We start from the raw sequence: 23,351 nt of genomic DNA, 5'->3' as shown, positions 1-23,351 counted from the left end.
ATGGGGACCAGCACCGTGGAGCAGGCAGCCTACAAAACCAAGGTGGAAAGGTAGGATGGAGGGAGGTTCTCCTCCCCCTCTCCTCTGCCCTGCTGAGGCCCCACCTGGAATATTGCATCCAGTTCTGGGCTCCCCAGTGCAAGAGGGACAGGGATCTGCTGGAAAGCACATTGCTGGCTCATGGTCAACCTCCCATCCACTAAGACCCCCAGGACCCTTTCCCCTTCAGTGTTCTCCAACAGGTCAGTCCAAAACTATCTTTCTCCATGGGGTTGTTCTTTCCCAGGTGCAAGACTCTCCATTGCCCTTGATGAATTTCACAGGATGTCAGGGGTTGGAAGGGACCCAAAGAGATCATTGAGTCCAACACCCCCCTGCCAGAGCAGGACCATACAATCTAGTTCAGGTCACAGAGGAATGCATCCAGACAGGGCTGGAAAGGCTCCAGAGAAGGAGACTCCACAACCTCTCTGGGCAGCCTGTTCCAGTGCTCTGGGACCCTCACAGTCAAGAAGTTCCTCCTCATGTTGGGGTGAAACCTCCTGTGCTGGAGTTTCCATCCATTGCTCCTTGCCCTATCGCAGGGAGCAAGAGAGCAGAGGCTGCCCCCTCTCTCGTGAGCCCCAGTCCTCAGCTATTGATAGACATTGATCAATCCCCTCTAAGTCTTCTCTTTTCCAGACTAAACACCCCCAGGGATCTCATCCTCTCCTCACCAGGCAGTGCTCCAATCCCTCCATCATCCTCACAGACCTCCACTGGACCCTCTCCAGCAGGTTCCTGTCCTCTTGAACTGGGGAACCCAGAATTGAACACAGTACTCAAGATGAGGTCTCAGCAGGGCAGAGTAGAGGAGGAGGAGAACCTCCCTGGCTCTGCTGGACACACTCCTCTGAATGCCCCCCAGGACCCCATTGGCCTTTTTGGCCACCAGGGCACATTGCTGTCCCATGCAGAACTTGTTGTCCACCAGCACTCCCAGCTCCTTCTCCTTGGGGCTGCTCTCCAGCAGATCCCCTCCCAACCTGTCCTGCTGCAGTTTCTTCTTCCTTCCCAGGTGCAGGACTCTGCACTTCTCCTTGTTGACCCTCATTAGGTTCCTCTCTGCCCAGCTCTTAGTCTGTCCAAGTCTCACTGGATGGCTGCACCGCCTGCAGCTCTATCAGCCAAGCCACCCAGTTTGGTGTCATCAGCAAACCTGCTGAGCAGACTGTCTGTCCCTCATCAATGTAATTGATGAATTTCATTCAATTTCTCCCTGCCAAGCTCTCAGCCTGTCCAGGTCAGGCTGAATGGCAGCACAACGCTCCTGTGTCAGCCACTCCTCGCAGTTTGATGTCCTCAGCACACTTGCTGGCAGTGCCCTCTGTGCCCTCCTTATGCCAGTGAGGTTCTGACTTTTGCAGAGATACAAACAAGTGCTCAAATGTGTGATAAAGAAAAGCTGTATCCTTACTAACCCATTTTTTCATTTAGTTTATGATACAAAGTGCAATGCTTTCTCATTTACCCAACCACTTATATTTACTTCAAAATGAAAGCTGCAATGTTGATGAAGGATAAAATTTCACTCCCACCTCTACCTCCTAGATTAATGGGCATGGTACAGTATCAGACAACAGTTTATTAGAACATTAAACTGAACTTTCCATTACCAAAAATCTATGGTTTGGGAGGGTGGTATAGATTACTGCATAAACATTTCATTTCTTCACTAAATCACAGTTTGTTGTGCAAGAAATGCTCTTGCCAAGGCTCTGGAAAGGCCTCACACTAAGAAATCATGGAATTGTAGAATGGTCAGGGTTGGAAGGGACTTCAAGGCTCATCCAGTTCCAAGCCCCCTGCCATGGGCAGGGACACCTCACACTACAGCAGGCTGCTCACAGCCACATCCAGCCTGGCTGCAAAAACCTCCAGGCATGAGGCTTCCACCACCTCCCTGGGTAACCTGTGCCAGTCTCTCACCACCCTCATGGGGAACAACTTCTTCCTAACATCCAATCTCAATCTCCCCACTTCTAGTTTTGCTCCATTCCCCCCAGTCCTATCACTCCCTGACACCGTCAAAAGTCCCTCCCCAGCTTTCTTGGAGCCCCCTTCAGATCCTGGAAGGTCACAAGAAGGTCTCCTCAGAGCCTTCTCTTCTCCAGCCTGCACAACCCCAACTCTCTCAGGCTGTCTCCAGAGCAGAGCAGCTCCAGCCCTCTGCTCATCCTCATGGCCCTTCTCTGGACACCTTCCAGCACCTCCAGATCCTTCCTGGAACAGAGGCTCCAGAACTGGACACAGAGCTCCAGGTGTGGTCTGAGCAGAGTGGAGCAGAGGGGGAGAATCCCCTCCCTGGCCCTGCTGGCCACACTTCTCTTGCTGCAGCCCAGGCTCTGCTTGGCTCTCTGGGCTGCAAGTGCTCACTGCTGGCTCCTCTTGAGCTTCTCCTTCCCCAGCACCCCCAAGGCCTTTTCTTCAGGGCTGCTCTCCAGCCAGTCCCTGCCCAGCCTATATCAGTGCCTGCCAGCTGCAGGACCTTGCACTTGGTTTTGTTGAACCTGATGGCGTTGGCTTGGGCCATCAATAAAAGCAATAAAATTATGTCTGTGTATTTGCTCAGCAGCAGGAAAGGTATTTGATCATGCTGGTCAATTATTAATGTAAATTGGTATTTGGCATTACAGGAAAAATGGATTTGTCTGTTTGAAAAGGGTCTCCAGAGTTGACAAAGATTGGTTATATCCTGAAGGGTGCTCAGTCTGCTGCTGGTGGAAAGGTGTTCAGCCACAGAGAACTCTTACAGAGCAAACAGCTCTGAGGGAATTCAGTTCCTACCCAACCTTACAAACATCTGCTGAAGGTCCTGTGGCCTCTTCAGGGTCTCAGGAGTGAAACTGGACAACAAGGAGCACAGTAAGAGAGAGACCACAACAGGTGGATGGCAGAGTCTGGAGAATGACAAAAGTGGCAACTCTCAGCAGCTCCTCAGTTATGCTGAGAGGCATTTCTCCCTGGTGCACTGTTCTCCTGCTGACCTTTTCCTTCCTCACCTTACTGCTGCATACCAGGCAGCCAAAGGGTGGACAGCTGTGCCTCTGCTCTATACAGGTTTGAACAATTTCCAAACTCTTCTGAGCATACCTAGCAGGGCAGGTCACATCCAGGCAGATCCTTAAGAGAATCAGAAGTGAAGAGGACTGCATAATGCTGCTGCTTACTTCCCCATGAGGGTGGTGAGAGACTGGCACAGGTTGCCCAGGGAGGTGGTGGAAGCCTCATCCCTGGAGGTTTTTGCAGCCAGGCTGGATGTGGCTGTGAGCAACCTGCTGTAGTGTGAGGTGTCCCTGCCCATGGCAGGGGGGTTGGAACTGGATGAGCCTTGAGGTCCCTTCCAACCCTGACAGTTCTGTGATATTTTCATCTTTACACAATGCTGAGGACACATACAGGGAGCAGCCCTGTTTCAGGGGTGATGCCATGTTGGCCCAGCTCTGTTTCACACAATGCTTTCAGTAATTCATGTCTGCTACGTTCTTCAAATGCCTTTATGTGCCTTTCAGATTTAGAGCCTGCTGCTCTGATCTGTTACTTGGAAATCAAGCAGCTTTTTCATGATCTGCAGCTGATTTCCATAGGACAACAAGAGGCAAATGCTGAAATCTTGAGTTCTTCAGAGCCCTCTTTGAGATCTTTCATCTTGTGCCACATGCTGAAGTGAACAGACACTGAACACCTGAGCAGTTGATTTCCTTCTTTGGGACCAGACTTAACAAATCCTCCCTATAGATGGAACCAAGACTGCAGCCTGTCACTTCTGTTTCCCCTGGGACTGATTCCTGAAACAGCTCTCTTCATGGGTTTTGCTAGAAGGGATTTTTACTGAGCAACTCCTGCAGTTCTGCTCCAAGTCAGTGCTGCAGCACGCTCCAAACTCCTGGCAGCTCTCCAACTACCACAGGCATGTGGCAGAGACTTCAGGCCAGCAGAGCCAGCAGGGCCAGGGAGGGGATTCTCCCCCTCTGCTCCACTCTGCTCAGACCACACCTGGAGCTCTGGGTCCAGTTCTGGAGCCTCTATTTCAGGAAGGATCTGGAGGTGCTGGAAGGTGTCCAGAGAAGAGCCACAAGGATGAGCAGAGGGCTGGAGCTGCTCTGCTCTGGAGACAGGCCCATGGTGGGAGATCAGTTGCCATCCTCAGCCCTGCCAAATCGTGTTCTCAGCACAGGAGACTCACACACAACCTTCACATCCCTCTTTCCACTGATGCTCAGCTATTGCTGGACCTTGGCAGGTCTTGGAGAGCTGTGACATCTCTTTGATGCTCCAGGGCACATGCTGAAGGAGCTGGCTCTCCTAGCAGCTTTGTGTCTATATGCCAAGTTGTGGTAGTGATGGGAAAAGGTGTGATGGGAAAACTATCTATGAGTCTGCAGCAGGACAGGTTGGGAGGGGATCTGCTGGAGAGCAGCCCCAAGGAGAAGGAGCTGGGAGTGCTGGTGGACAACAAGTTCTGCATGGGACAGCAATGTGCCCTGGGGGCCAAGAAGGCCAATAGGGTCCTGGGGGGCATTCAGAGGAGTGTGTCCAGCAGATCCAGGGAGGTTCTCCTCCCCCTCTACTCTGTCCTGCTGAGACCTCACCTGGAATATTGCATCCAGGTCTGGGCTCCCCAGTTCAGGAGGGACAGGGATCTGCTGGAGAGAGTCCAAGAGAGGGCTGCAAGGATGCTGAAGGGACCTGGAGCACTGCCTGGGGAGGAGAGGCTGAGAGCCCTGGGGGTGTTTAGTGTGGAGAGGAGAAGACTGAGAGGGGATTTAATAAATGTTTATAAATATTTGAGGGCTGGGAGTCAAGAGGGAAGGGACAGGCTCTGCGCAGTTGCACCCTGTGATAGGCCAAGGGGCAATGGATGGAAACTCTAGCACAGGAGGTTCCACCTCATCTTGAAGAGGAACTTCTTTACTGTGTTACTCACAGAGCCCTGGAGCAGGCTGCCTAGAGAGGTTGTAGAGTCTCCTTCTCTGGAGCCTTTCCAACCCCAGCTGGATGCATTCCTGTGCAGACTCCCCTGGGTGATGCTGCTCTGGCAGGGGGGTTGAACTGGATGATCTCTGGAGGTCCTTTCCAACCTCTAACATCCTGTGACCCTGTGGTCCAGGTGTATATTTTTCACTTCATCCTAATCTTTCGAACCTGTGCCTGTAACACACATGGTCAGAGGGCAAGAGCACAGTGGTGGTTCTCCACCAGACTGGAGGAATGGAGCTGGGTAGCAGGGGCCCATGCCCTGAGGAGGCCTGCTTGAAGGCTACACATCAGCTGCTACCCATCTCTCTCTGTCACATCCCCTCACACCCACATGACTGACACTGTGTGACCCCATGCAAAGGTATGGTGGGGAGAGTCATGTATCAAGGGAGCAGTAAGCTGAGAGCTCTGCAGCTTGTTCCAGCTTGTCCTGCACTAGAACACCAGCATAAAATTGTTGGGTGAGGGACATGCAGGTCCCCTGACAGGCAGATGTGCTAAACTGGCACCTGGGTTCTTCTTGAAAGAAGCCAGCACATAAGCTTTAAATATCCTGCTCAGAAACCAAACCTCTAGGCTATGCATATCAGACCAGAATAGTCAGGCACCCTCTTGGCAACATGTGAAAGCCTAAAAAGGGGAGCAGGTGCTTTGAGAGAAGGGCTCAAGGCTGTGCCTTACTGTGTTTTCAAAACCTCTGGTCAGATCTGCAGCTTGGCTTCAGATGGTATCACCATCAGATGCAGCATGGCAGGGAAATGCATATTGCCACAGCTCTTCTGACAGGCACACAGCCAGCCACCTGGCAGAAAGCACCCCCAGGGCTTCTGCATAGTGTTCACCAGCTGTCAGAGGGTCTCTTCTGAACAAGTGGTCAGCCAAGAGGAACATACCCATAGGCAGGTCTTCCACATCAGATGAGTACCTTGGAGAGCAAAAATGATGTAAAGGCCAAGTACGTCCCAAAGGCACAGGATAAGCTCTGAGAGAAAGGACAATGTTTGCACCCAAGGATTGCACTGCCTGGTAGTTATCCATAGCAAGGTGTCTGTTACCAAAACCAAACCAACACACCAGGCCCTTGCAGGATAATACTCCAGCACTGCAAAAACTGCTTCTGCAGGCAGAATAGGACTGGTGCTGTCCCAGAGAGAAGAATCGTGGAGTCATGGAAAGGTACAGGTTGGAAGGGACCTCCAGAGATTGAGTCCAACCTCCTGCCAAAAGCCATGGGACAGCAATGTGCCCTGATGGAGCAGGTCCAGAGGAGGCCATGAAAATGCTCAAGGGGTTGGAGCAGCTCTGCTATGAGGCCAGGCTGAGGGAGCTGGGGGTGTTCAGCCTGCAGAAGAGAAGGCTGCAGGGAGACCTAAGAGCAACCTGCCAGGACCTGAAGGAGGCTCCAGGAAGGCTGCAGAGAGACTGTTTGCAAAGGCCTGCAGGGACAGGAGCAGGGACAATGGCTTCAAAGTAGAGCAGAGCAGATTGAGATTGGATGTGAGGAAGAAGTTGTGCAGCATGAGGGTGGTGGAACACTGGAAGAGGTTGCCCAGGGAGGTGGTTGAGGCCCCATGCCTGGAGATATTGAAGGTGAGGCTGGACAGGGCTGTGGGCAACCTGCTCTAGTTGGGGATGTCCCTGCTGACTTCAGGGGGCTTGGACTGGATGACCTGTGGAGGTCCCTTCCAACCTAAACCATTGTATGATTCTATGACTTGGGCACACTCCCTGTATGAGAGGTGTGTTGCAGGGTATGACTGAGGAGTAGAGTGCTTACCAGGGTAACACAGAGATCTTCAGCAGTTTAGGGTCCCAAAGGAAAAAGCTGGCCACCAACTATGCAGTGTGAGAGCAGGAGAGCTACTAGTTAGGGAGAATTTACACCTCAAAACCAAGGGCAAACCATATCCCTCTCCTGAGCCATCTGCACCTGAGGTCAGGAAGCATGGCCAGGCCATTTAGTGGTAAGGGAGATGACCATAACAAAGAGAAAGCAGCACCATCAAGAGAAGGAAGATCAGAAAGACTCACTCTGTGATTATGCCCACATGAGGAGTAGAGGTGCAGGACCAAACTGTGCTGGGAAGGGCTACACCAGTGTCCTTCACCCTGGCTGTGCTGTGTCTCTGTAAAGTCCTTTTAGGCTGCTGTAAGAGAAGTACAATCCCAAACTGGGCATAGCATCTAGAAAGAGGCCAGCCATGCATTTGGACTCTGTGCCCTGCTGAAGCCATCTATTTCCACTCTGTTCACTGCAAGCAGAAAAGGAAATTTCTTTTTAATGTCCAGTTCTTTACCACCCCAAAACCCTGCTATGAAAACTGTCCATCTGTTTGCCAGTGTCTGTTTGAGGCATTTCTTGATCCCAGGAACTGACACTTGAGAGCTGGACAAAGGTTGCTTTGCTGTGGCTTTGGGTAGGCTCTGCCCTCTCTCAGCTCCCTTACCACATGTGTGGGTGATGCAAAATGTCCTGCCAGACCTTGCTGCAACAAAGATGCCAAGATCAGGGCATCCCCAGGAATGCAAACCTCCCTGACAGCCCTCTGCCTTCTACTACAGAGACCAAGGTGCTGGGCTCACCCAGCAGAGACTCCAGGATGGGCTGCACAGGGAGGTTGGGGATGCCTCCTCCCTGGCAGTGTTCAGGGCCAGGCTGGATGAGGGCTGAATGTATGCTGTCGGCATGACTGAGGGACAGGATAGGGAGGGACTTATTTTTAGGATATCAGGTAGTGACAGGACTGGGGGGAATGGAACAAGGCTGGATGTGAGGAAGAAGTTCTTCCCCATGAGAGTGGTGAGAGCCTGGAATGGGTTGTACAGGGACGGTGGTTGAGGCCCCATCCCTGGAGGTGTTTGCAGCCAGGCTGGATGAGGCTCTGGCCAGCCTGATCCAGTGTGAGGTGTCCCTGCCCATGGCAGGGGGCTTGGAACTGGATGATCCTTGTTGTCCCTTCCAACCCTGACTGATTCTATGATTCCATGATTCCATGATTCTATGATTCTATAATACGTGCCATGCAGAGGGACCTAGACAGACTAGAGAAGTGAGCTAAGGAGAATCTCATGAGGTTCAACAAAGCAAAGTGCAAGGTCCTGCAGCTGGGTGAAGACAATCCTTGTTATCAGTACAGACTGGGGGAACCACGAGGTTGGGAGCAGCCCTGCAGAAAAGGTCTGGGGGAGTACTGCTGGATGAGAAATTGAACATCAGGCAGCAATATGCATTTGAAGCCCAGAAGGCAAGTCATACCCTGGGCTGCATTAAAAGAAGTGTGAGCAGCAAGTTGAGAGAAGGGATTCTGCCTCTCTGCTCTGGTGAGAACTCACCTGGCACTGTGTCCAGCTCTGGAATCCTCAACACAGGATGGACATGGGCCTGATGGAATGAGTCCAGGGGAGGGCCATGGAAATTATCAGAGGGCTGGAGCACCTTTGCTGTGAAGACAGGTGGAAGAGTTGGGGTTGTTCAGCCTGGAGAAGAGAAGGCTTTGGGAATACCTTATTGCTGCATTTCAATATCTGAAGGGGACCTACAGGAAGGCTGGGGAGGGGCAATTTAGAAGGGCTGTAGTGGACAATGGTTTGAAACTAGAGCAGGGTTGATGTGAATAGGACATTAGGAGGAAGTTCTTCTCAATGAGGATAGTCAAACACTGGAACAGATTGCCCAGAGGTGATGAAGGCCCCATCCAAACTTGATGTTCCTGCTCACTGCAGGGGGTTTGGACAAGGTGACCTTTGAGGGTCCCTTCCAACCTGATGCATTCCATGAGGCCTTGAGAAGCTGAGCCTAGTTGAGAGGTGTCCCTGCCCATGGTGGGGAGGTTGGAGTACATGATCTCTGAGGTCCCTTCCAACCTGAGCCATTCTATGGAGCCTGTGCCAGCATAAGGAGGGGACTCCCTAGGAGGCTGTATTCCCAAATCTTCCCTCTGGGCACTCACATTCAGTAATTCCTACCAACTTCTCTTGCTGCCTCTCAACAGCCCCCCCATGGTTCCCTCCTGCCTGCTCTGATATATTATCAGATCAGACTCCCAAAGGAAAAAATTGTTTTCAGGCTGCAACTGGTTTTGTAATGCAGGTGCTTCTGGCTGTAAGGAGGGACAGACAGACATACAGACAGCTCTCTGCATTGCCAGTATTTCACACTGAAAACATCTATCCACCTACAAGGAGCATCTGAAGGAGCTGGGGGTATCCAGACTGGAGAAGAGGAGGCTGAGGGCAGACCTCATTGCTCTTTCCAGCTCCCCAAAGGGAGGTGGGAGTGAGGAGGGGGCAACCTCTGCTCCTTGGTGGCAAGAGACAGGAGTAGGGGAAATGATTCAAAGCTGCCCCAGGGGAGGTTCAGGCTGGATGCTAGGAAATATTTCTTGGCAGAGAGGGCTCTCAGACATTGGAATGTTCTGCCCAGGGCAGTGCTGGAGTCAGCATCCCTGGAGGTGTTCAAGCAGCCTTGGAATTGGTGCTTAGGGACATGGTTTGGTGTTGAGCCTGCAGTGCTGGGTGGAAGGCTGGACTGGATGAGCTTGGAGGGCTCTTCCAACAAGATGTTTTCCATGATCCCCTTCGAGTGCAAGGTTGCTTTCTGGCAGAGGCTTCTTTCTGTAGGAATAACTATTCTTGGAGTGCCATCTCCTGGCTTAGGCTGTAGGAGCACGAGAGCTGAAAATGGGACTGGCCAAAAGGAAGAGTGTGGGGTTGTGTCGGTGTGAGCTGAAATTCTCCCCCACCGACAATAACCAGGCTAGCTCAGTCTGGAAGCAAATGAAAAGCTGTATTTACAAGCAGATGAAATGCAATGAATATGTACAAATGAATATGTACAAATATACAAAATTCACGACATTCACAAATATATACAATCAACAGAAAAACACAACCGATCTCCCTTTGCTTCCCCCCAAGGGGACCCTCCCAAAGGGGCCTCCCTCTCCCAGGAGCTTCCCCCCCAGACCCCCCTGGACAGAGAAGCAGAGTTTAGTTAGAGCAGAAAGTTGTTAACCTAACTGCCAAGGTCAGTGTGTTATCTTCAGCCAGAAGAGAAGAAGAAACAGCAGCCAGACAGCCCAGCAACTGCCCCCACTGCCGAACGCAGAATGTGCAGAGTGCCTACTTTGTTTTGGGTAATAGTTCTTAAACATTTCTATCTATCCAATGGAAGTGTTTAGAACAATCAGTATTTTGCTTTCTTACACCCAATAGTGACTTATTTACATTCTTTCACTTTCTCTGTTCTGAACTTTGCAAGGAAACATTAAAAAAGACAGTTTCAAACCACCACAGTCCACCCCTTCTAAACAATTCCATTGGCTGCTACTACCATTTATCTAATCTAAAATAATATCTACAACAATAGGTGAATAAAAACCATAGTCCATTCCGGCTATCTCAGATGTAGATGATTCAAAAGAGTCAAATCACAGGAAAAACAGCAAACAGCTTGTTTCCTCGCAGATGGAGCGAAGAAAGGAACAGGGACTCTCAGGTGACTCAGGGCTCTCAGGGTTCGTGCACCGTAGATCTCATGGACTCTCCTCTTGGGCGCGATGCTGTATCTGCGCAACACTCTGAATTTAACCTCTCTCAGCCAAAGTTAGATTTCTTTGTGGAATACACTGAATTTCACCATTTTCTTGCATCACCCAATAGGTGTGACCAGGACCTTCAGCAGAAACCACCCCTCGGACAGGTTTGGCCTCTCCTGAAGGAGAAAATACCCAAACAGTTTTGCCTAACAGATTCTTTTCTCTGATAACAGGAACTCTACCACCTTCCTCCTTTCGCAACAAATCTGATTGGACAGGTCCAGCTCGATTCACTGAACCTCTACTATTCACCAACCAGGTTGCTTGTGCTAAATGTTTCTCCCAGTTTTTCAAAGATCCACCCCCCATGGCTTTGAGAGTGGTTTTCAGCAAACCGTTGTAGCGTTCGATCTTCCCTGCAGCTGGTGCATAGTAGGGAATGTGGAATATCCACTCGATGCCGTGCTCTTTGGCCCAGTTTTTTACAAGATTGTTCTTGAAGTGAGTTCCGTTGTCTGACTCAATCCTCTCTGGAGTTCCGTGTCTCCACAGGATTTGTCTTTCCAGACCAAGAATGGTGTTACGTGCAGTTGCATGAGGAACTGGATAAGTTTCCAGCCATCCAGTGCTTGCCTCTACCATAGTCAGCACATACTGCTTACCAGATGGAGAACGAGGTAGAGTGATGTAGTCAATCTGCCAGGCTTCACCATACTTGTACTTGGACCATCGGTCACCGTACCACAAGGGCTTGATCCGCTTTGCCTGCTTAATAGCAGCACAAATGTCACAGTCATGGATGACTTGTGTGATAGCATCCATGGAAATGTCAATGGATCTCTCACGAGCCCATCGGTAGGTTGCATCTCTGCCTTGATGTCCTGACGAGTCATGGGCCCACCGAGCTAAGAACAGCTCACCTCGGTGTTTCCAGTCAAGATCAGGATCAGGATCAGAGTTTGTGTCCACCTGGGAAACTCTTGCAGCTAGATCTGCCTGATGGTTGTGTTGTTGTTCCTCTGTAGCTTTGCTCTTAGGAATGTGAGCATCGATGTGTCTCACTTTCACTGGGATTCTCTCAATACGAGCAGCAATGTCTTGCCACAGATCTGCAGCCCAGATTGGCTTTCCTTTCCTCTGCCAGCCATTCTTCTTCCAGTCTTTCAGCCAACCCCACAAGGCATTGGCTACCATCCACGAGTCGGTGTAGAGATAAAGCTTTGGCCATCTCTCACGTTCAGCTACGTTAAGAGCTAGCTGGACAGCTTTTACCTCTGCGAATTGACTGGATTCTCCTTCTCCATCTCTCGCTTCTGCAACTCTGCGCGTTGGACTCCACACTGCAGATTTCCATCTCCGCTTGTTCCCAACAAGACGACAGGAACCGTCTGTGAACAAAGCATATCTCTTTTCATCATCAGACAGATCACTGTAAGGAGGAGCTTCCTCTGCATGAGTTACTCTCTCCTCTGGAGGTTTAGCACAGCTTGTGCCTTCTGGCCAGTTTGTGATCACCTCCACCAAACCAGGCCTTTCGAGATTTCCCATTCGAGCTCTCTGTGTTATCAGAGCCATCCACTTAGACCAGGTAGCATCTGTTGCATGATGTGGTGAAGAACCTTTGCCTTTGAACATCCAATTCAGAACTGGCAATCTAGGAGCTAGAAGAAGTTGTGACTCAGTTCCGATCACTTCAGAAGCAGCTTTCACTCCTTCATAAGCAGCTAAAATCTCTTTCTCTGTTGGAGTGTAGTTTGCCTCTGAGCCTCTGTAGCCACGACCCCAGAAACCAAGAGGACGTCCTCGTGTCTCCCCTGGAGCTCTTTGCCATAAGCACCAGGTTGGACCATTGTCACTCGCGGCCGTGTACAGAATGTTCTTAATGTCTGGACCAGTTCGGACAGGTCCCAGACCCATCGCTTGGACTACCTCTCGCTTGATCTGGTCAAAGGCTGCTTGTTGCTCAGGACCCCATTGGAAACTGTTTCTCTTTCAAGTCACATCATAGAGGGGTTTCACAATCTGACTGTATCCAGGAATGTGCAGTCTCCAAAATCCCACTATGCCTAAGAAACGCAGAGTTTCTTTCTTGTTGATGGGATTTGCCATGGTGGAGACTCTGTTTATCACATCCATTGGGATGTGACGGCGACCATCTTGCCACCGCACTCCCAGAAACTGGATTTCTCTGGCAGGTCCTTTCACCTTGTCTCGCTTGATAACCAAACCAGCTTGCAAGAGAATGTCAATGATTTTGTTACCTTTCTCGAAGACTTCTTCAGCAGTCTCACCCCAGACGATGATGTCATCGATGAACTGAATGTGTTCTGGAGCTCTACCTTTCTCCAAAGCATCATGGATCACTGCATGGCAGATGGTTGAACTGTGAATCCACCCCTGGGGCAAACGATTGAATGTGTACTGAATGCCTCTCCAGGTGAAAGCAAACTGAGGCCTGCATTCCTCTGCTATGGGAATAGAGAAGAAAGCATTAGCAATGTCTATGGTAGCATACCATTTGGCCTGCTTGGATTCCAGCTCATACTGGAGTTCCATCATGTCTGGTACAGCTGCACTCATGGGTGGAGTTACTTCATTCAAGGCACGGAAATCAACTGTCAGATGCCACTCTCCATTCTGCTTTCTCACAGGCCAGATTGGACTGTTGAAAGGTGAATGAGTTTTGCTGATGACCTTCTGACTCTCCAACTGACGAATCAAGTTTGAAATGGGCACCAAAGAGTCACGGTTGGTTCTGTATTGTCTGTGATGCACAGTTTGAGAAGCAACCGGCAGCTTTACATCCTCTATCTCATGTTGTCCCACAACTGCAGATTCATCTGAAAGCTCAGGTCTAATGGACAACTTCAATTTTCCTCCATCAATTTCTACAGTTGCTATTCCAAAAGCCCATTTGTAACCCTTAGGGTCTTTAAAACGCCCTTCTCTCAGAAAGTCAATTCCCAAAATACAAGGTGCATTAGGACCTGTTACAATAGTATGTTTCTTCCACTGCTTCCCAGTTAAACTTATATCAACCTCTATCTTAAACAACTCTTGAGATCCACCAGTGACTCCCTGAATAGTTATAGATTCTCCCCCTTGATAATTTGATGGTATTATGGTGCACTGAGCTCCTGTGTCAACCAAGGCCCTGTACTTCTGAAATTTTGAAGTGCCAGGCCACTGGATGTACACATCCCAATAGATTCTGTTATCTCCATTATCCCTTACCTCCCCCTGGCGGAAGGCAGGGCACCCCTAATGGTGGGGATTACCTCCACATGTACAGCTGGCACAACGTCCAGCACCAGAATTAGGATCACTGTTGGAGCTATCAGAGTTGTTCTGGGAAACTGAGGAAGCGACAGCTACCCTCCTGGTATTGCTACCTCGGGATCTGCCCCTCTGCAGCTCCCGTAACCTCTTGAAAAGATCAGAAGTTGGTTGACCATCCCATCTGTTCATGTTCTCACCAAACTGATCACGCAGAGTTATCCAGATACTGCCACGTGATTGCCTCTGCTGTCTGTTTTGGTTTGACCTATTCTGGAATGGCCTCCTTGGAGCACGTCTGTTCCTAACAGCTGAAACTTGTATCCATCTGGAGGAAGAGGAATCAGAATCATCCCCCTTCATCAAGTTGGATATGGAGGTTTTAAATTCCTCCTTCAGCTCTTTCATGCAATTCTCAATCTTTCCAGACAAAGTTTCAATGGCTGAAACCAAAGAAGTACGTGCAAGACTATCCTCCAATTGCCTCATTTGGTCAGTGAAATAGCCAACAGTGGGAGGCACTCCACCATAATTTCTTGCCACAATCCTGCTTGCCAGAATAGTAGCATAATTAGGAGGAGCAAGCTTAATGAGCTTTTTGGCAAGGCCTGTTCCAACAGGAATTTCATCAGGATTCAGAGTCTTATGATCTCCGTATATTATTTCTCTCACAGCAAATTCTCTCAGACGCTTGATTCCCTCATCTATTGTGGTCCAAGGCTTAGGGTTCCATGGTAAATCATCTCTGCTGGGGTACCTCAGCGAGACTGCCAGTAGGAGGCGTGCCCACAGAGAAGCTTTACCAATGCACTTGCCTAGATGCCTGTCTATGCCTGTATCCTTTGAGAGCATCCCCAACTGAGAGGCCGACTTGTCACCTACCACCAATGCTGGGGCTCCCATATCAAAACACCTGGCTAGCCAAGACAGGACTGGCTCGTTATCTCCTCTGATGTAATCCTTCCTCACATGTCTAATTTCCTGTCTGGGTGCATTAGCTGACTGTATGTCATCCTCATCATCATCATCATCATCATCCTGAGGTCGCTGTCCCCATAATCCTATTTTAATCCTCCGTTGAATTTCCTTGAGTTCAGAGGCACTGCCTGCAGTTGCTAATTCAGCAGGGTCTACATCTCCATCATCCATGTGGGGTCTCAAAAGGTCTGCCAGAGTTTTAAGGCTAACCTTCTCTTCCTCACCAGAAGGATCTTTCTTAACAGAGGGACCCTGAGTAGAAGGACCCTCATCTCCATCTGCACCATCTCCTGCAGCATCTGCATCTCCTCCTGCAGCTCCTTTGCGCTTTCTGCTTACAGTGGCCACCAAATTTACTGGATTGGCTTTCACATTCACAGCAGAGTTGGAGGGAGTAGAGGAATTTTGTGCAGGGTTAGCAGGAGCAGAGGGAGTCTGTGCAGGGTTGGCAGGAGGTGTGCTTTGAGATCCTGCAGACACTGCTGCGTCCGTCTGGGCAGCAGAGGGAGGAGGAGGAGACTGTGCCTCGTTAATGGCGTCTGCCTGCACAGCTATGTCTGTCTGCGCAGCCATTTCTCTCTGTGTAACTATGTCTGCCTGGACAACCATTTCTCTCTGTGTAACCATGTCTGTCTGCACAACCATTTCTCTCTGTGTAACTATGTCTGTCTGCACATCCATTTCTCTCTGTGTAACTATGTCTGCCTGCACAACCATTTCTCTCTGTGTAACTATGTCTGTCTGCACAACCATTTCTCTCTGTGTAACTATGTCTGTCTGCACAACCATTTCTCTCTGTGTAACTGTGTCTGTTTGTGTACCCCTCTCTGCCCGTGTACCCCTCTCTGCCTGTGTAATCGAGTCTGTCTGTGTCGCCGAGTCTGTCTGTGTAACTATGTCTGCCTGTGTACCCGAGTCTGTTATCTCAGATTCTGGCAAAGGTCCCGCAGCTACTGCTGCTGGCTCTGAGTCAAAACTATCGGCAGCTTTCTCACAAACCTGAACTGTGATTTCCTGGTCACCGTAATCAGAATCAGAAACCAATTCCGAACCTCTCTGAGCTTTTCTATGTTTCCTCTTACATCTACGCAGGTCGGAAGAGTGAGTAGCCTTACGTCTTTCTTGACACAGTGCTATCAGCAGCCATATGATTATTCCAAGAAACAACAAAATTAAGGCTAGCACAAGATATCTAGGGTACCACTGGTTCCAAAGACCCTCTGTAGTTGTAAGAGGAGTAACAAACTCAAATGTGTCTGCTAGCAGATTCATAGTTGAGTTACCATATCTTCTAAGCCCAATAAGACCACAACAGAATTCAACAGCATTCAGTAACTTGTTCTTAACCCAAAGAAACGACTTATATGCCACATATCTCACAATCTTGTCTATCATGCAGGAAACAGCCCATCTGTAGACAATCACACTGATAACAGAGGAAATAAAATTACTCAAAATCCAAAACAGCTTCATTTTGCTTCCTAATCTGAGCAGGAATAAATCATACAAGCAATCGAGCCCCACGTTGGGCGCCAAAAATAAAAAGTGTGTCGGTGTGAGCTGAAATTCCCCCCCACCGACAATAACCAGGCTAGCTCAGTCTGGAAGCAAATGAAAAGCTGTATTTACAAGCAGATGAAATGCAATGAATATGTACAAATGAATATGTACAAATATACAAAATTCACGACATTCACAAATATATACAATCAACAGAAAAGCACAACCGATCTCCCTTTGCTTCCCCCCAAGGGGACCCTCCCAAAGGGGCCTCCCTCTCCCAGGAGCTTCCCCCCCAGACCCCCCTGGACAGAGAAGCAGAGTTTAGTTAAGCAGAAAGTTGTTAACCTAGCTGCCAAGGTCAGTGTGTTATCTTCAGCCAGAAGAGAAGAAGAAACAGCAGCCAGACAGCCCAGCAACTGCCCCCACTGCCGAACGCAGAATGTGCAGAGTGCCTACTTTGTTTTGGGTAATAGTTCTTAAACATTTCTATCTATCCAATGGAAGTGTTTAGAACAATCAGTATTTTGCTTTCTTACACCCAATAGTGACTTATTTACATTCTTTCACTTTCTCTGTTCTGAACTTTGCAAGGAAAAATTAAAAAGACAGTTTCAAACCACCACAGGGGTTTACAACAGAATTACACTGGAGCAGTATAATGGAACATACAAACCACAGGAATCCTCTGAACAGATTATGAACAATTCAATTCTCAGAAAATGTTTTTAAATGACAAGATTTGGAAAACTGATTTACTTTGCATTTGGAGTCAGTACAATCCTGCTGTCCAGCTTTTATTTCTCAACAAACATCAAAGCTCAAAACTCAGTTTTTGCTGGTAATTTGTTGTGACATCCCATGTCTAGGTAATGCTCTAAGGTTCTCCAGCATCACATGGGGAGTGAGGAAAGCACATCAGATCCTGTTGATGTGGACTGGATACAATTTTAACCCAATCATAGAATCACAGAATTGTTAGGGTTGGAGTGAACCTCAAGGCTCATCCAGTTCCAACCTCCCTGCCATGGGCAGGGACACCTCACACTACAGCAGGTTGCTCACAGCCACATCCAGCCTGGCTGCAAAAACCTCCAGGCAGGAGGCTTCCACCACCTCCCTGGGCAACCTCTGCCAGTCTCTCACCACCCTCATGGGGAACAACTTCTTCCTAACATCCAATCTCAATCTCCCCACTTCTAGTTTTGCTCCATTCCCCCCAGTCCTATCACTCCCTGATGCCCTCAAAAGTCCCTCCCCAGCTTTCTTGGAGCCCCCTTCAGATACTGGAAGCCCACAAGAAGGTCTCCTCAGAGCCTTCTCTTCTCCAGACTGCACAACCCCAACTCTCTCAAGGCTGTCTCCAGAGCAGAGCAGCTCCAGCCCTCTGCTCATCCTCATGGCCCTTCTCTGGACACCTTCCAGCACCTCCAGATCCTTCTTGGAACAGAGGCTCCAGAACTGGACACAGAGCTCCAGGTGTGGTCTGAGCAGAGTGGAGCAGAGGGGGAGAATCCCCTCCCTGGCCCTGCTGGCCACACTTCTCTTGCTGCAGCCCAGGCTCTGCTTGGCTCTCTGGGCTGCAAGTGCTCACTGCTGGCTCCTGCTGAGCTTCTCCTCCCCCAGCACCCCCAAGGCATTTTCTTCAGGGCTGCTCTCCAGCCAGTCCCTGCCCAGCCTCTATCAGTGCCTGGGATTGCCCCAGCTCAGATGCAGGACCTTGCACTCAATCCTCATCACAGGACTACTGGCAGCATCTATTTTCTAATTGGTTTGTATCTCAGGGGGGTTGTAGGTAAAGGGAGTAGAAAGGAGCTCCTTGCCCAGTGAAAGATGGCCATTGACAGCTCAAAACTTTCCCAGGTGGTTGACTCTCTGTTAGGCCTGCAAGGTGACCATGTGTGTTGGTGTGAGCTGAAATTCCCCCCCCACCAACAATAACCAGGCTAGCCCAGTCTGGAAGCAAATGAAAAGCTGTATTTACAAGCAGAGTCTAAAATCTACAATGAAATGCAATGAATATGTACAAATATACAAAATTCACAACATTCACAAATATATACAATCAACAGAAAAAGCACAATCGATCTCCCTTTGCTTCCCCCCAAGGGGACCCTCCCAAAGGGGGCCTCCCTCTCCCAGGAGCTTCCCCCCCCGACCCCCCTGGACAGAGAAGCAGAGCTTAGTTAGAGCAGAAAGTTGTTAACTTAGCTGCCAAGGTCAGTGTGTTATCTTCAGCCAGAAGAGAAGAAGAAACAGCAGCCAGACAGCCCAGCAACTGCCCCCACTGCCGAACGCAGAATGTGCAGAATGCCTACTTTGTTTTGGGTAATAGTTCTTAAACATTTCTATCTATCCAATGGAAGTGTTTAGAACAATCGTTATTTTGCTTTCTTACACCCAATAGTGACTTATTTACATTCTTTCACTTTCTCTGTTTTGAACTTTGCAAGGAAAAATTAAAAAGACAGTTTCAAACCACCACAGTCCACCCCTTCTAAACAATTCCATTGGCTGCTACTATCATCTATCTAATCTAAAATAATATCTACAACAATAGGTGAATAAAGACCATAGTCCATTCCGGCTATCTCAGATGTAGATGATTCAAAAGAGTCAAATCACAGGAAAAACAGCAAACAGCTTGTTTCCTCGCAGATGGAGCGAAGAAAGGAACAGGGACTCTCAGGTGACTCAGGGCTCTCAGGGTTCGTGCACCGTAGATCTCATGGACTCTCCTCTTGGGCGCGATGCTGTATCTGCGCAACACTCTGAATTTAACCTCTCTCAGCCAAAGTTAGATTTCTTTGTGGAATACACTGAATTTCACCATTTTCTTGCATCACCCAATAGGTGTGACCAGGACCTTCAGCAGAAACCACCCCTCGGACAGGTTTGGCCTCTCCTGAAGGAGAAAATACCCAAACAGTTTTGCCTAACAGATTCTTTTCTCTGATAACAGGAACTCTATCACCTTCCTCCTTTCGCAACAAATCTGATTGGGCAGGTCCAGCTCGATTCACTGAACCTCTACTATTCACCAACCAGGTTGCTTGTGCTAAATGTTTCTCCCAGTTTTTCAAAGATCCACCCCCCATGGCTTTGAGAGTGGTTTTCAGCAAACCGTTGTAGCGTTCGATCTTCCCTGCAGCTGGTGCATAGTAGGGAATGTGGAATATCCACTCGATGCCGTGCTCTTTGGCCCAGTTTTTTACAAGATTGTTCTTGAAGTGAGTTCCGTTGTCTGACTCAATCCTCTCTGGAGTTCCGTGTCTCCACAGGATTTGTCTCTCCAGGCCAAGAATGGTGTTACGTGCAGTTGCATGAGGAACTGGATAAGTTTCCAGCCATCCAGTGCTTGCCTCTACCATAGTCAGCACATACTGCTTACCAGATGGAGAACGAGGTAGAGTGATGTAGTCAATCTGCCAGGCTTCACCATACTTGTACTTGGACCATCGGTCACCGTACCACAAGGGCTTGATCCGCTTTGCCTGCTTAATAGCAGCACAAATGTCACAGTCATGGATGACTTGTGTGATAGCATCCATGGAAATGTCAATGGATCTGTCACGAGCCCATCGGTAGGTTGCATCTCTGCCTTGATGTCCTGACGAGTCATGGGCCCACCGAGCTAAGAACAGCTCACCTCGGTGTTTCCAGTCAAGATCAGGATCAGGATCAGAGTTTGTGTCCACCTGGGAAACTCTTGCAGCTAGATCTGCCTGATGGTTGTGTTGTTGTTCCTCAGTAGCTTTGCTCTTAGGAATGTGAGCATCGATGTGTCTCACTTTCACTGGGATTCTCTCAATGCGAGCAGCAATGTCTTGCCACAGATCTGCAGCCCAGATTGGCTTTCCTTTCCTCTGCCAGCCATTCTTCTTCCAGTCTTTCAGCCAACCCCACAAGGCATTGGCTACCATCCACGAGTCGGTGTAGAGATAAAGCTTTGGCCATCTCTCACGTTCAGCTATGTTAAGAGCTAGCTGGACAGCTTTTACCTCTGCGAATTGACTGGATTCTCCTTCTCCATCTCTCGCTTCTGCAACTCTGCGCGTTGGACTCCACACTGCAGATTTCCATCTCCGCTTGTTCCCAACAAGACGACAGGAACCGTCTGTGAACAAAGCATATCTCTTTTCATCATCAGACAGATCACTGTAAGGAGGAGCTTCCTCAGCACGAGTTACTCTCTCCTCTGGAGGTTTAGCACAGCTTGTGCCTTCTGGCCAGTTTGTGATCACCTCCACCAAACCAGGCCTTTCGAGATTTCCCATTCGAGCTCTCTGTGTTATCAGAGCCATCCACTTAGACCAGGTAGCATCTGTTGCATGATGTGGTGAAGAACCTTTGCCTTTGAACATCCAATTCAGAACTGGCAATCTAGGAGCTAGAAGAAGTTGTGACTCAGTTCCGATCACTTCAGAAGCAGCTTTCACTCCTTCATAAGCAGCTAAAATCTCTTTCTCTGTTGGAGTGTAGTTTGCCTCTGAGCCTCTGTAGCCACGACCCCAGAAACCAAGAGGACGTCCTCGTGTCTCCCCTGGAGCTCTTTGCCATAAGCACCAGGTTGGACCATTGTCACTCGCGGCCGTGTACAGAATGTTCTTAATGTCTGGACCAGTTCGGACAGGTCCCAGACCCATCGCTTGGACTACCTCTCGCTTGATCTGGTCAAAGGCTGCTTGTTGCTCAGGACCCCATTGGAAACTGTTTCTCTTTCGAGTCACATCATAGAGAGGTTTCACAATCTGACTGTATCCAGGAATGTGCAGTCTCCAAAATCCCACTATGCCTAAGAAACGCAGAGTTTCTTTCTTGTTGATGGGATTTGCCATGGTGGAGACTCTGTTTATCACATCCATTGGGATGTGACGGCGACCATCTTGCCACCGCACTCCCAGAAACTGGATTTCTCTGGCAGGTCCTTTCACCTTGTCTCGCTTGATAGCGAAACCAGCTTGCAAGAGAATGTCAAGGATTTTATTACCTTTCTCGAAGACTTCTTCAGCAGTCTCACCCCAGACGATGATGTCATCGATGAACTGAATGTGTTCTGGAGCTCCACCTTTCTCCAAAGCATCATGGATCACTGCATGGCAGATGGTTGAACTGTGAATCCACCCCTGGGGCAAACGATTGAATGTGTACTGAATGCCTCTCCAGGTGAAAGCAAACTGAGGCCTGCATTCCTCTGCTATGGGAATAGAGAAGAAAGCATTAGCAATGTCTATGGTAGCATACCATTTGGCCTGCTTGGATTCCAGCTCATATTGGAGTTCCATCATGTCTGGTACAGCTGCACTCATGGGTGGAGTTACTTCATTCAAGGCACGGAAATCAACTGTCAGACGCCACTCTCCATTCTGCTTTCTCACAGGCCAGATTGGACTGTTGAAAGGTGAATGAGTTTTGCTGATGACCTTCTGACTCTCCAACTGACGAATCAAGTTTTGAATGGGCACCAAAGAGTCACGGTTGGTTCTGTATTGTCTGTGATGCACAGTTTGAGAAGCAACCGGCAGCTTTACATCCTCTATCTCATGTTGTCCCACAACTGCAGATTCATCTGAAAGCTCAGGTCTAATGGACAACTTCAATTTTCCTCCATCAATTTCTACAGTTGCTATTCCAAAAGCCCATTTGTAACCCTTAGGGTCTTTAAAACGCCCTTCTCTCAGAAAGTCAATTCCCAAAATACAAGGTGCATTAGGACCTGTTACAATAGTATGTTTCTTCCACTGCTTCCCAGTTAAACTTATGTCAACCTCTATCTTAAACAACTCTTGAGATCCACCAGTGACTCCCTGAATAGTTATAGATTCTCCCCCTTGATAATTTGATGGTATTATGGTGCACTGAGCTCCTGTGTCAACCAAGGCCCTGTACTTCTGAAATTTTGAAGTGCCAGGCCACTGGATGTACACATCCCAATAGATTCTGTTATCTCCATTATCCCTTACCTCCCCCTGGCGGAAGGCAGGGCACCCCTAATGGTGGGGATTACCTCCACATGTACAGCTGGCACAACGTCCAGCACCAGAATTAGGATCACTGTTGGAGCTATCAGAGTTGTTCTGGGAAACTGAGGAAGCGACAGCTACCCTCCTGGTATTGCTACCTCGGGATCTGCCCCTCTGCAGCTCCCGTAACCTCTTGAAAAGATCAGAAGTTGGTTGACCATCCCATCTGTTCATGTTCTCACCAAACTGATCACGCAGAGTTATCCAGATACTGCCACGTGATTGCCTCTGCTGTCTGTTTTGGTTTGACCTATTCTGGAATGGCCTCCTTGGAGCACGTCTGTTCCTAACAGCTGAAACTTGTATCCATCTGGAGGAAGAGGAATTAGAATCATCCCCCTTCATCAAGTTGGATATGGAGGTTTTAAGTTCCTCCTTCAGCTCTTTCATGCAATTCTTCATTTCTCCAGACAAAGTTTCAATGGCTGAAACCAAAGAAGTACGTGCAAGACTATCCTCCAACTGCCTCATTTGGTCAGTGAAATGGCCAACAGTAGGAGGTGCTCCACCATAATTTCTTGCCACAATCCTGCTTGCCAGAATAGTGGCATAATTAGGAGGAGCAAGCTTAATGAGCTTTTTGGCAAGGCCTGTTCCAACAGGAATTTCATCAGGATTCAGAGTCTTATGATCTCCATACATTACTTCTCTCACAGCAAACTCTCTCAGACGCTTGATTCCCTCAGCTATTGTGGTCCAAGGCTTAGGGTTCCATGGTAAATCATCTCTGCTGGGGTACCTCAGCGAGACTGCCAGTAGGAGGCGTGCCCACAGAGAAACTTTACCAATGCACTTGCCTAGGTGCCTGTCTATGCCTGTATCCTTTGAGAGCATCCCCAACTGAGAGGCCGACTTGTCGCCTACCACCAATGCTGGGGCTCCCATATCAAAACACCTGGCTAGCCAAGACAGGACTGGCTCATTATCTCCTCTGATGTAATCCTTCCTCACATGTCTAATTTCGTGGGCGGGGGGATGGGTGAGGTCGGGTGGGATGACGATGAGTGGATGATGTAAA

The 23,351-nt window shown here is 49.0% G+C and overlaps 1 protein-coding gene across 1 annotated transcript in view; it reads left to right on the top strand.

Annotated features, from left to right (window-relative positions):
* KANSL1L (KAT8 regulatory NSL complex subunit 1 like) overlaps positions 1 to 23,351 on the top strand; it is a 98,966-nt gene continuing 75,615 nt past the window's right edge. The window contains exon 1 of the mRNA XM_054380879.1: positions 1 to 50. Within this exon, the coding sequence (XP_054236854.1) occupies positions 1 to 50 (50 nt within the window). The remainder of the gene's footprint in view (positions 51 to 23,351) is intronic.

This window comes from Indicator indicator, chromosome 5 (assembly GCF_027791375.1).
Source record: "Indicator indicator isolate 239-I01 chromosome 5, UM_Iind_1.1, whole genome shotgun sequence".
NCBI lineage: Eukaryota > Metazoa > Chordata > Aves > Piciformes > Indicatoridae > Indicator > Indicator indicator.
Note: the sequence above shows the minus strand (reverse complement) of the source record. Positions and strands in the feature narration are given on the sequence as shown.